The 15,226-nt window shown below is 39.6% G+C and overlaps 2 protein-coding genes across 3 annotated transcripts; one reads left to right on the top strand and one right to left on the bottom strand.

Annotated features, from left to right (window-relative positions):
* Positions 1-24: 24 nt before the first annotated feature.
* LOC113036340 (RIMS-binding protein 2) lies at positions 25-1,986 on the bottom strand. 2 transcript variants are annotated; one of them, XM_026192637.2, is made up of 5 exons: positions 1,668-1,986; positions 1,273-1,309; positions 693-814; positions 496-567; positions 25-402 (listed from the first exon to the last, which is right to left on the bottom strand). In XM_026192637.2, exons 1-5 carry the CDS (start codon positions 1,887-1,889, stop codon positions 337-339), a joined length of 519 nt encoding a protein of 172 aa, XP_026048422.1. In that variant the 5' UTR covers positions 1,890-1,986; the 3' UTR covers positions 25-336. The 2 variants fall into 2 exon arrangements, with proteins under 2 accessions (XP_026048422.1, XP_026048421.1); XM_026192636.2 differs by having other exon boundaries at positions 1,153-1,309; positions 1,668-1,982.
* A 6,210-nt stretch (positions 1,987-8,196) lies between these two features.
* Positions 8,197-13,684, top strand: ywhag2 (3-monooxygenase/tryptophan 5-monooxygenase activation protein, gamma polypeptide 2). The gene is made up of 2 exons (XM_026193131.2): positions 8,197-8,565; positions 11,605-13,684. Exons 1-2 carry the CDS (start codon positions 8,479-8,481, stop codon positions 12,259-12,261), a joined length of 744 nt encoding a protein of 247 aa, XP_026048916.1. The 5' UTR covers positions 8,197-8,478; the 3' UTR covers positions 12,262-13,684.
* Positions 13,685-15,226: the final 1,542 nt, after the last annotated feature.

Genomic DNA, 15,226 nt, shown 5'->3' with positions numbered 1-15,226 from the left:
TATTCTGTTTTTTTGTTGTTCATGTTTATTTTTTGGTTTTTTTTTTTTTTTTTGCATCAAAGGGTTTGTAAGTATCTGTTATTTCAATAAAGAAACATTTAAACAAAGGTCTGAACTCTTTTTAGTTTTGAGCATTCTTATTGATACTAACAGAGGGGTTCATTAGCTGCTTACTTTCAGTCTAAAACGGATGCAGTTAGTAGAATATAAAAATAAAATAAACTATTTTTTGATATATGAAGTGTCCTTTTAGCCATATTTTACATAGAAACTTCTGGTTTCTCACTGCGTCTGTGACTTGGCATTTGTAGCAAACAGCTTAGCGTGCATTTTCTTCTAATCCCAGGGAAACAGCTGCAGAAAGTTTGATGGAACCAAACCTCGTTGTCCGTGAAGATCTCCCTGAAGTTGAAATTAAAGTTTAGCTTCTGTACAGACATCAGTATGAAAACTAAACACCAGTCACTGTATTGTAAGTGCAAGGATGATGCTTACATAGTAAAACCCATCTTGATCCATGTCACCTAAAACATATATGATATCTCCCGAACGAAAGCCGAGTTCAGCCTGTAAGACAGAGCAAGTCAAAACCAGTTTGTGTAAAACAGTAGATTAACAGTAGACTTAAACAGTAGATTAATCTTCATATTTTAAATATATAATATATGGTAATGTTACTTCACAGTGCTTACTTCACTGTCCATGTTGGGTGAGTTTTCCCATGGATCATAGTCAAATAAGGCTACCATTCGTCTAACAGCCCCACTGTCAGGGATACTGGTGACATCGCTCAGGTCTGGTGTTAGAGACATGCCTGCAGTACGAAAAGCAAACGTCCCAATGAAGCTTTCATGCTAACATAGGAGATAAACAAACACTCCACGCAGTGACAGTGGTAGTGTCATATTTTTACAATCAGTAAATTTTGCATTCACATTTCTAAGCGACGTGCGTGATAATTTTATTCACTGTTATTTGTCCTAATATCTGTTGTAAACTTCCTGTAGGGAGGAGCTCATTGCAAACATCCTCTCACAGATCATCTCTGAACGGCCTCGTTCCAAATTATGCCACAATAATTGTTTTTCAATTATACTTCAGTTACCCCAGCAACACTGTTTTGCCAGCGTGTTACAGTAAACAGGCTAATACCTGTGTGGTCCACGGGGAGGAATCCCTGCTGCATGAGTAGATGCTTCAGATACTCATCATCCACTGGGATCTCAGCCACCATATTACTCGGCACATAGCCAGAAAGCCCGCCAGACTCACCATGATAAAACCCATCTGCGTCTTTGTCTCCAGTAACCTAAAAAAAAACAGCACCAGCAGTTACTTTTATAACTTTAGGCTTGGTTTCTGAATAAAAGAGTGTATTTATTGCATACATGTATTTGTCTGTATTTATGTGATGCAGCAGCAGACAGATTCAGAGAAAAAAGGCGGTAAATCACATCAATCAGATGAAAAAGGTGACAGGAAATGAAGAAAAAAAACCTATTGTCTTCTTACACATTTAACTGTCGTGACTCCAGCACAAACAGGAAACACTATAGGTTCTTTCAAAGAACATTTTGAACTGATGAAGAGATGAAACGCAACTCAAACACAGAGAAGCGCTTCGGTTTAGTATTGTACAGAGTGCATGAAATTACACTTAATCTTACCTTGATGATCTGGCCTGGCACAAAGGGCAGCTCTTCTGCAGCTGTCTCGTGGTTTGGAGACATGGCAGCCGGGTTGTACGGGTAAAGTGCAACAAAGAGCCGGACGGTGGGTATGGACACCTGGCTCGCAGTTTCCAGCTCCCAGTCCCTGAGATCCTCCGGAGTAGCGATCCTTACTTCATCTGGGTATATCAAAACATCCAACTCGAGCCTTGTCTCCATTTACAGCAAAGTGAGTGCTCGACTGTCCACCTGGCAGACAGATGGCCACTGTAGACAGCAGACCTCTCCTTAGCCTCAACCTAATGTGAGGTAACTAAGCTAAGCACAAGGAACAGTAATCCTCTTTGAAGCAAGTAGATAGATTCATTAGTTCAGCACTGCCAAACTGCACTGTGTGCAAAGCAACAGGAGCACAAGATGAAATAACTTTAGTTTTAATGCAGATATTTGAAAAGCAAAAATGCTTCCAAATATACTTGAAAGGAGAAGTTCAAAAGTAGAGAAAACAGACCTTTTTAAAAAAAAATTTCTTAATGACACATAGATACGTTTAACTGTAGCTCTGTTCGTAATATTTATTTTCTTTTATATACTTTCTTTTGCATTGGTCCTCGTCTCATAGGCCTCGCCAGAGATACTGGCGGGTTTTATCTGGTTGCTCTGGTTTTCTTCTGAAGCGTTGCAATTTATTTTCTTTTAAGTAAAACAATGGTTCTGGTTGGAGAACAAAGCCCTTTATCAGTGTGAGTGTGAATAGTTCAGTGTGGCTGGTTGTGTACAGTGTAGAGTGTATAGTTTATATGTGGCTCTGCTTCCTTAAACTATCAAGCCTTGCTCAATTAAGGAAGTAGCCTTGTTTTCTTGTTTCGTCTTATTGCTCCTCCTCCTCCTGACATGACCCAGTTTTCATCGCTGAAAGTCGACACTTCCTTTCTTCACCTGTGGCCAAGTCAGCAGGTGATAATCTCCTCCAGCAGAGATTATCAATCATCTGTGTGTTTGTTGAAAAAATGGTAAGGCAGAAACTGAAAACACATCTGAGCCATTGCTGCTGTTTACTCTTCCAACCATTAACTGGCGCTATGTTGTTTGAATAACTGAAAGTTGTATCTGAGGAAGTTGAGGCTGAGTAGCTTCAGGTGTTGTTGATTTTATTCACTTCATTAATTTTGTTCAGTTTTTGTTTTTTTGTTTGTGTATGTTTTGGACTTTGAGAAATGCTTTTCTGTAAAGACTGAAGAATATTATCTTTCTTTATGTATTAACTGCCACTATTCATTACTTTAGCTTACTCAGCCCTCATTTTCCCATTATTCCCCATCTGATTTATTTTGTCTCACCTTTATTTGACAGGACAGTGTAGAAAGTAAACAGGAATGAAGCGAGAGAGAGGGTGAAATGCAAAAAATGGACTCAAACCTCAACCAGATGAGCTAAACTGGTGCCCAATTATGTTTCAGTTTTACTGCTGAGAGACAAAATCTGTGGTTTAATGTTGATGATTAAAAGAAGAACCAGCGAACATGTGCACTCACTGCTTTTTGTCCTCTTCAGTTGTTAGTTAGGCTTTTCAAAAGTCAGTTTTCATTCAGACAGTCATTTGTTCTCATATGCCCTCTTTATTATTTTTGCTCTTTTGGATCATTTTGTTCTTACATTATGAGCCAAGCAGGCTTTCCAATTAACATCTTTGATTATTTTGAGTTAAATGATTCAGGTTCTGTTACTTGCTTCCAAACGATTATATGATTAGTTTGTCTGTTTATCTGTTTGCTAGCAGCTAAAGAAAAGCCACAGACAGTTTTAGATGAAATCTTTACCAGAGATAAAGCTAGCCCTAACATAGATTCTTTCCCAATAAGAAATAGAGCATAACTTGACAAATACACATTAAACTGAAATAAGAAATGTTGGTAGACATCTCCTTCTTGTTATCACGCAATTATCAAAAACAAATCTGGACCCAGGGACCAGGTTGACTGTTGGTGATATGTGACAGAATCTTGTTTTCTTAACTAACAAAAGAACCATTTTTAATAATTATTAATCAGAAAAATCTACATGGAGGTGTAAAGCAGGTTCAGGGAGTTGGTGCAGTCTATTCAGTATAAATCAGCATATCAACCACACCCCACTACTCTGCAGAGGGCTATGTATGATTAGTAGGTTTTATTTTTGATTTGGTTTGGATTATTTTTGCATTTTTACTGGAATACTACAATTTTTCTCGCATTTATGAAATCATGTAACTACAATAATGAAATTTGTTTGCTTTTTTCTCATTACACATCCTAATAGATGGAAAAGAAGGATGTATAGGCCAAGTTTATGTAGCTCTAAAGATATAAATAAATAGATTAATAAGAAAGAAAGAAAGAAATAAGGAACGATTTTCTTCGTTCCTTATTTCTATGGATGCCTAAGATTAGGTCATTTTTGTATTAAATTTTGAATTAAACTCATTGTTTGTATAACAAAAATAGAAAAGAAAAAACACCAACTTGCTAACATCATTTAGTTCGTTTAGCCAAACTGACCACTCACCCCTGGAGGGAGCCACATGTGCCCACATGTGGCTCCAAAGTCACAGGCTTGAGACCTCTTAAAGGATTTAATAAAGCAGGCTCCAAAAATTACTCTTGGTTTCAGTGAGCAACAAATTGAAAACATTTCTCATTCTCACTTGTTCTCTTGTCATTTTTTATGTTTGCCCAGAAGAGGGAGCTGTTGCATGTTTCTAAGTATAATAAAGAGTCTGCTGTAAAATTAGTCAGTTTAACAAATTCATGTGACATCAAAGTTTTAGATACATATTGACTTATAGGTACATACACAGACACCTATACTAAGAACTGCTGTCCTTATAAATGCATATCACTCTAAATTGCATATAAATGTACTTAAAGCATCCGAATAACTATTGAGAGTCAGATCCCCCCCCTCTGGTATTCATGTATATCCTTTAATAACTGTTGTAATTAAATAATTAAAAAGCTTTCACTGCGATTGTATATGTTTTAAGTCTTTCAAAAAGGTTTCACCTCATACTCGCTTACATACAGTTTGGGCCATTATTTCTTACACTGCTTTATAATTATTCTAATAATTTTTGTATATAAAACTTATACTTAATATCAACAGAACTATTTAGTGCCCTTCTTTTATTCAAGTGTGGAGAGCTTGCTGTAATTAAAATCATAACTTTGGCAAGCCACTCTTTATTTTGTTAATACTTTTACCAGTGTAGCAAAATACAACAATTTAGTGCATTTTATATGAAAACTGAGTGCGTGTTCACAATACTCTCTTAGCTGTGTGCTCCAGTCATTTCAGGTGTGACCCAGTCTCCTTGATTGGAATCTGATATTGATGTTAGCTGCAAAACAAGTAAAGGTTAGTAGGCCAGCTGCTAGGTTAGGTCATTAGCAAATGGTAGGGTCAGCACATAAGCCAGGAGAACTTTAGGGTCAACATTGATTCATTGAGAGAAAAGTTTGATTTTGTCTAATGTGAACATGGTTTTCCTGTTTATGTAAAAGAGCAGAATCAACTTTCTGCGATATTGTGTCAGAAGTTCTGGATTGCACTCTCAAACGAAATAAAATGGAATTCCTTATCCTGTTATAATAAGTCAGTACCTTATAACCATAAAATAGAAACCATCAAAGCAGGTGGCATAGTTAACGGGGGTTAGTAATATCATCTCAGAGCAAGAAGGTTCTTGGTTTGAACTTGCCCCTTGGCTCGGGCCTCCCGGTATTTTCCCTGTGCCACAGACCAAAGATATATGGTTAAGCTAGTTAGTGACTGACTATAAATTTGCCGAAGGGTTGGATGTGAAAGTAAATTATGTCTGTTTTTCTATGTTTGCCCTGTGTGGAATGGTTCCTTGCCTCTTGGCCTGAGAGCTGGCTCCAATCCTAATTTGGTTAAGTTGTTAAGAAAATGTATGGATGAAGGTTATAAAACCTTAAACTTGAGCTTTCTCATTAAGCCCTTGCTTTTGCAGCTTTTGATTCAACCTTTGGACAAAAAAAGCCTGTCTCCTGTTAGATTCTGCAAATCTGTTTGTATTAATATCATTTTTCTCTATCTATCTAGCACCACTGGCTAACCCAGAGCTAATCTCCCTCTTTACAAGTGTAGATTAATTCAAGATGAAAAGTTGCAACAGCATTTTGAGAGAAGGATGTCCAACAGAAAAGAGCGTGTAAAAATTTTAAAACACTTTTACAAATAAAACTACCAAAAACTAGTAGGTTAAGAGAATGCTGTTGAACTGCTATGCTTGTAGTGCAGAGATGGTGCATTTTTTCTATATTGTCGAAAAAAAAATACTATCAGGTAAATATTACTACCTGATAGTATTTGTTCCCGTCTTTGTTCTGTATGGTGTCATTCGTGTTTTAAATTGGAAAAAAACTGCATAGACCAAAAGAGAAGAGAGACATATAAAGGCAAACCACTAGTTGTACTGACGTGGTTTTAAAATCATCTACATTAATAAATGCCAACTACAACAACAAAAAAAATGTTTTAAGGGTGTAATTGTTACCATAATGGTCAGACCAGTCCAACATAAGGGCATTGTAAAGGGCACAGCATTTCTTGTTTTTCATCAGAAGGGCTGTTCACCTTGTGTTCGTTCACTGCAAGAGCACTCATCATGGCATCATGTTCTCTCACACGTGACAGCACCCTAATAATCACTAATCGTGTTTTTACTCACTTGAAATAGCACCCAGTTCTGCACTTAGGCATGTTAGAGGCACAATGGATCACATCTTTTCCACTTCTTCTTCATACCTCCCCCATAATTACAACAGCAGCTCATATGACACTGCATTGCATCTCCTTTATTTAAAGGCACTTTATCATGCTGCCTTGTAGGTGAGTGTAGTTACTGTCCATATTCTACCAATGTGAGTGCGGTCAAGAGGGCATTTAATCCTGTATTAAACATAAATAAGATGAATACTGGAGAGCTTGATATGCTTTTTCCCTTGATTGGAACTTTACAAAGCTTTTTTTATGCTTGAGTCTCACTCTTACTACACTTTATTGAGGTATTTCCTCTCCTTGGGGGAAGAATTGGCCAGTGAGCAATGTTATCAGTCATTACCATGCTGTGTCATGGTGACCACCTTCCCTGCCAGACCACAAATGTAATTACACCTACCTATAGTGATAGCTTTACTGATTTATCTTGCCTACAGTTGCCTATTGTGCATCTGCAAGCTGCTTTGCAACCCACCTGCACCTCATCTCCTTGTTTTCATGTTGTGCCTGACTGAATAAAACCAATCTGTTATCAGTGATGCCTGCTTTGTTCTGTATGGTGTCACTCATGTTAAAATACCCTTTTCTTTGAAAGACCTCTTTACTATGTTTGGAGCTTTGAAATGTGATTATTTGATATATAGTGTAGCTTTCTTGGACGTTACTGGTTAAAGAATAGCGCTTTCTAACCAAGCTGGCTAACTTTGGCTGATAACTCGAAATCTTGTCCAAATATGGTAGCTTCTGACTCTGACCATCTTAAACAGCTGGCAAATAAAGGAGGCCAAAATGCTAACGTTAAGGTTTCAAAATGGAAAGTTCAAAATAATAGGGTCATGTGATTATAGTGGATGAATTCATCTTTATCTGTGTTTGGATCAAGCATTTAGTGCAGAGATGGCGAAGTGTGGATGCAGTGTATACATCACAAACCTTTGAAGTTACAAAACTGACTTAAAAAATAGTGTCTACATAATAATGTTAAAGTCATGTTTGCTGAAATTAAGGCTAACAAGCAAGGCTGTGAACCTGTGTACTCATTGGTTAATGGCTTGTCAATAATTGTAACCTGGATGTCCCACCTTTCTGACACTAGGAATGACCAGAATTTTCAAAATGGACTTAATTTTTTATAAGTATGACCCAAAACTAGTGACTGTGCCATTAAACTCACTGGAAAAGTGTTTTCTTTGCTTAGGGAAAAGGGCTGGGTTGTTTTTTTTTTGTTTGTTTTTTTTGTAGGCTTCTGTTTTGCAGCCAAAGCTATCGCACCCTGGAGGCCTCTAAAAAGAATGCAGTTTAAGGCACTGCAATGACTTCACTTTTCAGTCCCAGAAGCTACACCCATCTTTTATATTGTCTATCCTTGCAATACAATGGCCTCAGCTGTGTGATGTCAAGATGCAAGATACAGCTGCACTCCACCTTTTCATTCAAGTATGGGCACTATACTGGATCCGAAAAACTAACATAACAGCGCGGAAAATACACAGTCCAAAACCGGTGGGTGACGTCACCGCGGTATGTCCATCATTTATACAGTCTGTGCTTTAGGCAGGCCTTTTTGTCGCTCTGCTGGGGACCCCATTTCCCATAATTCATCTATAGCTCACCTTTGCTCCCATCCATCCATCCCCATAGGCCTGGCCCTCTACTTCCCATGTATGGAGTGTTACATCATTGGCACAGACACCCACCTTTTCCAGTGATGACGCAGCCCGGGAAGAGTGTGTGTGTGTGTGTGTGTGTGTGTGTGTGTGTGTGTGTGTGTGTGTGTGTGTGTGTGTGTGTGTGTGTGTGAGGAGGAGGAGGAGGGGGGGGGAGAAGGAGGAGGAAAGGCAGGGAGGGAGGGAGCGAGGAGAGAGGAGAGGGTGTCCCGTCTGCACGGAGCTCAGACAGACAGCAGGGAACAGCTGCAGCATTAGGTTCGCGTAGGATTTCACTGCATTGCGATTTAAAATTTAAGTAATTTCTTTCCCCAAACTTCACGTAGAGCAGCTCGACAAAGCAACCAAACATCATCTAAAAAATGGTTGATCGCGAGCAGCTGGTGCAGAAAGCCAGGCTGGCTGAACAGGCTGAGAGATATGATGACATGGCAGCTGCTATGAAATCGGTAAGTCAATTCAAAATAACAGTAAAATACAACAAAAGAAAGATGATAACTGTGGCTTACATGTGCGTGAATATCGGTGTAAAGCTGCTGCGTTTGCGTAAAGGCTCGCCCTGCGTAAAGGCTCGCAGCTGTAAAGCTGCGGTTACAACTGGCTCTCGATATTACAGCACTACATCTGGGGGTCATTCTGAAATAACGTTCATTGTGTTTATTGTGCTGTCGCCAGTTCACTGACAGCTCAGAGGCTTTTTTTCTGATTCCCGTCCAAATCGGCTCCTCCTTGGGCGGTGCCTTTCTATCGGCCGTGCCGCTCATTGAGGGCGCGTTACAATGAAACGCATGCAGGCCCGAGCTTTCACTCTCAGGCTAAGAAGAGACTCGAATCGTGGAACGGCTCTGCTCTGACACATTTGCTGATTTCCTTTTTTCTCTCCCCTTCTTTCACCACCACACCTCCCATTCCTCCAATTTGCTGAATTTCTAAGAGCTTCTGCTGCTGGGAGCCATGTGAGGTTGCTCAGGAAAAAGCCTATCAACTGCTCTTGCCCCCCCTTCTCCTCGTCCTCTTCTCCTCCCACTCCTCCTCCGCCGCCTCCTCTCCTCTCTCTTTGTCACATAAATTAAAACAATAAGAATGATGGCGATCATTTTAATGTTTCTACTCGAGGCTTGGAGGATAAATTGGAGCATGATTGCTTTGGACAAAGAAAAAGCTTTCATAAACTAAACGCTCTCCTCCAAACAAACGTAGGAGGCAGCAGAATCTCTCTAGAATATTCTTTGTCATATTGCAGTGAGTCAGTGTGGTCAGATTTGATTACAGGAATTTCCTTCCTATTTATTACTTTATTTGTCAGATATCACCTTCTGTGCATGCTGCTTGTGTATCAAGGGCTGATATCTGGTAGCATTTTAATGCCATTTTTGGTTAATGACCCTGGTTAATGGTGTAATATTTGATGTGAAGAAGATGACATGCTGGCCTGCCTCACTGTAGCTTTCTCAGCTCTTAATGGATGGTGCTGAGGACAGAGCCTTTGTCTGCCTTTTTTTTTTTTGTTTCTCTGGCCCCTTAAGAAATTCTGGGAAGTGGATTCAGTAACAGGTTTTTTTTTTTTTTTAAAAACTGCTGTGTCACACCAGCTCATACTGGAACCAGCAACATCCCGGTAGTCTCAGCACAGCGTCCGTGAGCTCACACACGGATTAAAATCATCCCACACTTTTTAAAACGAGGAACATTTTGCCTTATGCGAGATGGGTTGAGCCCCCGTGGAGCACTTGTCATCGAGGGTTTCTGGTTGCAGGAGGTGGGATGATGTGCGTGCAGGGGAGGGATTCCTTTCTCTTTAAGCAATCTGCCATGTCAGTGCGGTCCAAAGTGGGCCCTTTTGCAGGGGTGTGTACTCTCCCTCTCTAATCAAAGGGAATCCCTTGCCGTTGCAGCCAGAGAAGACAAATGATAGGCTGTCACCGTTGTGTTCCTCGTGAAAAATGTAGGCAGAAATGTGAATAATTACAAGAAATGCCCTTCAAAAGTTTCCCAACCAGTGCTGATAGACAGCCCAAAAGACAGAACTGGCACAGAACTCTTTTCACAGCTGATCTGATTTTTGCCTGATAAAACATTTAAACGACTGATTGATAACTCTGTATCAACCTCAGTCGTTCTTGTCTTGTTTTATGACCATGTTATCAGCAATGAGGTATTTGTTTTATTTTGTACATATATAATAGTATAACTATACTTATATATAGTGTACTAGTGTAGTTCCAGTTGGAAGCATCACAATAATTAGAGCAGTGACCTGTTTCCTTTCTTTTTACAACAAAACCCCCCCACATAGGTTGAGTCATCAGATTAGCAGTAATCTACCTCATTTGACTGTTTTGTGTGTTTTTCATCTGCAGTCTGATGGTATCACTGGGTTTGTGTGACAGTTTTGAACAAGCAGAGCAAAGGCCACTCAATCCCTATGAGTTGAGAGCTTTGCTCTCCATCGCTGTGACATCAGCGAGTCTGCGCCATGTTTGTGCTCCTCTGCCTGAGCAGAGAATGTCAGACCTGCTCAGGAGAAATGTTTGCACAAAACGAAAAGCTTTTTGAGTAAAACCTGCAAAAAAATTGCAATAAGCTCTTTCTTCTTTTCTTGGTGAAAGGTTATGATAAGCCTAAGCACCATGTTTCGTACCGATTATTGATCTGCAAGAGTCCATGTACCGGCACAAACTACGTTTCCAATATAAAAGCCTCGAGTTACATAACCCAGTCTCTTTGAGGACTGCCTGGCCAGCATTCGGATTCATCAAAATCTCAAATTAACAGCCTAACTCAGAGTGATGTCACCGTGTGGTGTTTTAGACAGGTAAAAAGGTCAGTTTCAGTTGGGGAGAAGGTCACTGGGACATGTGAACCGCCTGAGCAGTGATGGTTTTCATTTACAGTGCAGCTGCCCCCGAGTGCTCGTGGGAACATTTTAGCCATCTCCAGTCCTCCTTTCCTCTCCCAACCCCCCACTGCTGCCAACTATCTTGAATATCATTTCTCACTAACTAGCATTAGCTGTCCACGTGGCAGCTGAAGCTACTGGTGCACTAAATGAATGGATTGCCATGGAAACTGGAATTGCACATGACGTGAAATATTGCTCATCTTCTTTGCTGCGGATGGCCCCATTAACCCAGGTTATTTCATGCAAAAGAAGCCCGAGTTGTGGCAATTAGGACTGCAACTAACAGCTGTTTTTGTTATTGGTTGATCTCTACATTTGTTTAGTCTTTAAAATTAAAAATTTCATGGAGTTCTATGCTTCCATTACAAACCACTAAAGAGCACAAAATCACCCTGTTTTGAGAAGATGCAACCGTTAAACAGCAACAGCCTTGTCATTTTTACTAAATCATATTACTGACTTCTTGAGGTCATTTCTTGGATGAAATGTTCTTGCTTTAACTTTTTTTTTTCCCACAAAGTGAATGTAGTCTGGTGCTGTTATTTAACAGTCCATCTGCTTCTTCTTCTTTTTCTTGTTCTTCCAGGTAACAGAGCTGAACGAAGCCCTGTCCAATGAGGAGAGGAACCTGCTGTCTGTGGCCTACAAGAACGTGGTGGGTGCCCGTCGCTCCTCCTGGAGGGTGATCTCCAGCATTGAGCAGAAGACCTCGGCCGACGGCAATGAGAAAAAGATTGAGATGGTGCGGGCCTACCGGGAGAAGATTGAGAAGGAGCTGGAGGCCGTGTGCCAGGATGTGCTCAACCTCCTGGACAACTTCCTGATCAAGAACTGCAGTGACACGCAGCACGAGAGCAAAGTGTTCTACCTGAAGATGAAGGGCGACTACTACCGATACCTGGCTGAGGTGGCCACGGGAGAGAAGAGGGCCACCGTGGTGGAGTCTTCAGAGAAGGCCTACAACGAGGCTCACGAGATCAGCAAAGAGCACATGCAGCCCACCCACCCCATCCGCCTGGGCTTAGCTCTCAACTACTCTGTGTTTTACTACGAGATTCAAAATGCCCCCGAGCAGGCCTGTCATCTGGCCAAGACCGCCTTCGACGACGCCATCGCTGAGCTCGACACCCTCAACGAGGACTCCTACAAAGACTCCACTCTCATCATGCAGCTGCTCCGAGACAACTTGACACTGTGGACAAGTGACCAGCAGGATGACGAGGGAGGGGAGGGCAACAATTAAAAAGAAACCGCACTTCGAAAAAAAAAATATGAAGGGCCGGTGGACTTTGGCAGCCGCTTTTGCCGATGATACTACCGCAGCAGCAGTTCTTTATTTTTCCATGTGTTAAAAGAAAAGAATCAAAAGAGAGGTGAGAGTGGAGGTTAAATCTTAGTTTAAATATATATAGAAATATATATACAGTTGAAAGGGGCCTCCGTCTTCTTGATTTTCTCTTTGACATTTGCCAAAACCACTGATATGTCAGTCAATCAGCCTGAAGTGGTTGTTGTTGGATTGAAATGGCAGCCTCACACTGGCGTAGGAACTGAACTTGTTCTGTCAAGATAAGCTGCTTAGTTAGGTTTTTGCGTGATAGAGATGCATTTGAGTCACTTGAGAGAGAAAATGCTTGAATGGGAATGCCTCACAAAACTAGTTTGCATTGGTTCCAGTAGTAGTCTACGTAAGAGAAAGAGCCCTGAAAGCCACTGATGCTTTAAACTCACACTAGCAAACAAAGAGAAAGTTTCAAACCAGTCAAGTCCCCCAAATTTTAGAGGTTAAATTAGACGGGAGTGAAAATATCTGAGGATTGGTTAGTTAAATTTAATTCCCCTCGTTCTATTAGTCCGTTTTGTCGCTGGAACCATCGATTCCTTTGGAGGTGAAGATTACTAAAAGGCAGAGACTTAACAAAATAAAACGAAAAAAAAAGACAAAAAATACAAAATAAAAGCAGCTTCAGAGTTTGTGGTTTACTTCTGTGTTTGTTTTATTAAATGCACTTGCCTACTATACTGTTTCTTCAGTGTAAGATGATGACAACAATAATATCGATTATTCAATATTGTGCATGCCGGTGATGTATTTATATACAGTAGCTTGACTTTATTAACTTATACTGTGGGTGTTAAGTATTCATATGATTGAGAAAAACAGGCTTTGTCTGATGTTGATTTCTAATTTATTTCATTTTGTTATGGTTTTTGATTTGCTATACCAAAATGCTGATCGTAAAAATTGACCTGTAATGGGCGTTGCTATAGTGACATGCAATATGTGTATTTTAATTTGTTAATGAAAGAAAAAAAAGGAAGATAAAAACCCACCAGTGATCACCTAATCTTATCAGCTGGTGTTTGTCACATTGAAGTATGATTATGATATATTTTGTTCTTTGAACAGTATTTAAGTACTTTTTTCTGTCATGCTATCCAGTTTTAATAATGGTGAAGTTTCCAAGCTCAATGTTTCTGTTATGAATTCACAGACATGGACCATATTTTATTTCTGACAGTATACATTTTTTTTTGTTTGTTTGTTTTTATACTTTTTAGCTGTTCCTGAGTGACAAAATATCTTGAATGTGAGTCATTATGTAGCAGTTGCACAAGAACCGAAATAATAGCTATGATAATAAAAAAAATATGACTAAATTATACATGCACCATTTCCGTGGTGGTCTAGTGTATTGTTGTATCGTCACCCATAAGTAAATTTGTTCTTAAAGAAAACCATTTCATAGGAAAAAAATGTTTCACTATTGTTTTGTGCCCTGAGTACAGTACTGGCTTCTTTTTGTGCGTGCCTGTATTATTTAAGATGCCTCGTTTGCAAGTTGACCTTTAATGGGGGAAAAAAAAAAGATTTATCTGCCAGTATTTTACTTTCCTGCAAGGATGTGTGAAAGATAATATTTTCCCTTCAGTGTTTTCTCATTTTCACGTTTCTGCTGTCTGTACAGCACATGGGTATGAATAATCATCACCAACAGTCACAGGGAGAGCACAGTCAGTTCGCTAGTGTTGGTTATCGATTAGCGACTACACGTCTTCAGAACAAACTTTAAATAAACACTTAGAAGCTGCTTAAGAGGACAGAAAGCTGCTGAACGGGTTTACAGTCACAATGCTGCTAGTTCTTTAGAGTATTAATATATTCACACAGATGGAAGTTTAGTTTTTTCTTAATGCATGGCAGGTTGGGAGACCTTTTTTATTTCAGATGTGACGACTTGAGAGAGAAACCTAAAGCCTTAAGGTCAGTCATACAACCTTGTTCATGTATGCCGGTTATGTCACCATCATGAGTCAGCCTCCATGAGCTCACACTTTATGTTACAGCTGCTTTGATTTATTTTTAACGCAGTTTAAAAGTTGACGGCGCTGAAAAACTCGCCACTCAAAAAGCATGAAATCCTAATCGGCACAACTGCTCACGCATGTCACCGATATTAAAATGGAGTTCAGTCCTTTGCTTTAATTCTTAAGTGTTGTGTGTGGAAATGAGTAGAAAGGGAATTTTGTCACTTATTTTTGTTTGGATTTTTTTGAAAGACTTTCACTCATTGTCAAGAAAACATGCATTGTGTTCCCTTTTTAAATTAATTTGTTTTATTTTCCCAGTGCTTTGTGTTTTTCTTTTTAAGTTTTCATTATTTGGCAGTTGATCTTTGTTTTTATGACATGAAAACATGCAGAAATTACAGATAAATTACAAATTTGATTAAAAATAAAAGAGCTGAGCTGCTGCAAATTAGTCAGAGTTGGGGGTCAGGGGTTGATTACTGAAAACAGTACAAACTGTATCCTCTAACGAATTTTTGGTTGCCATCTGTTGCCCATTAAAGTTATTTGTTTATCAGTATTATTCTATATTTTTTCTTTTTGTCTGTTACACTCATGCCAAAACCACCACAGCTCATTCTTTTTCATTCCAATACTCAACATTTCTGCCCACACATTAATACAGGAAACCAGTTTGACCTTATATAACCTTTTGTGGGTCACATAACTGGTGCGTGTATGTGGTATGTGCAAGTGTTTGCATCCATATCTTGGTGAGTATGCGTGTGTATGCGTGTGTATGCAACTGTGCTGTTCCATGTGCTGAACTTATGAGATGGAGTCTGTATTAGCTGCAGTGCAGAGATGCTGCCAGCACATACAGCTTACTGCAGTATGTCTTATATGAGGCTCTTTTT

This window comes from Astatotilapia calliptera, chromosome 14, assembly GCF_964374335.1.
Source record: "Astatotilapia calliptera chromosome 14, fAstCal68.1, whole genome shotgun sequence".
In the NCBI taxonomy this organism is placed as follows: Eukaryota; Metazoa; Chordata; class Actinopteri; order Cichliformes; family Cichlidae; genus Astatotilapia; species Astatotilapia calliptera.
The sequence above is the reverse complement of the archived record's forward strand: the minus strand, read 5'-3'. Positions and strand labels throughout refer to the sequence as shown.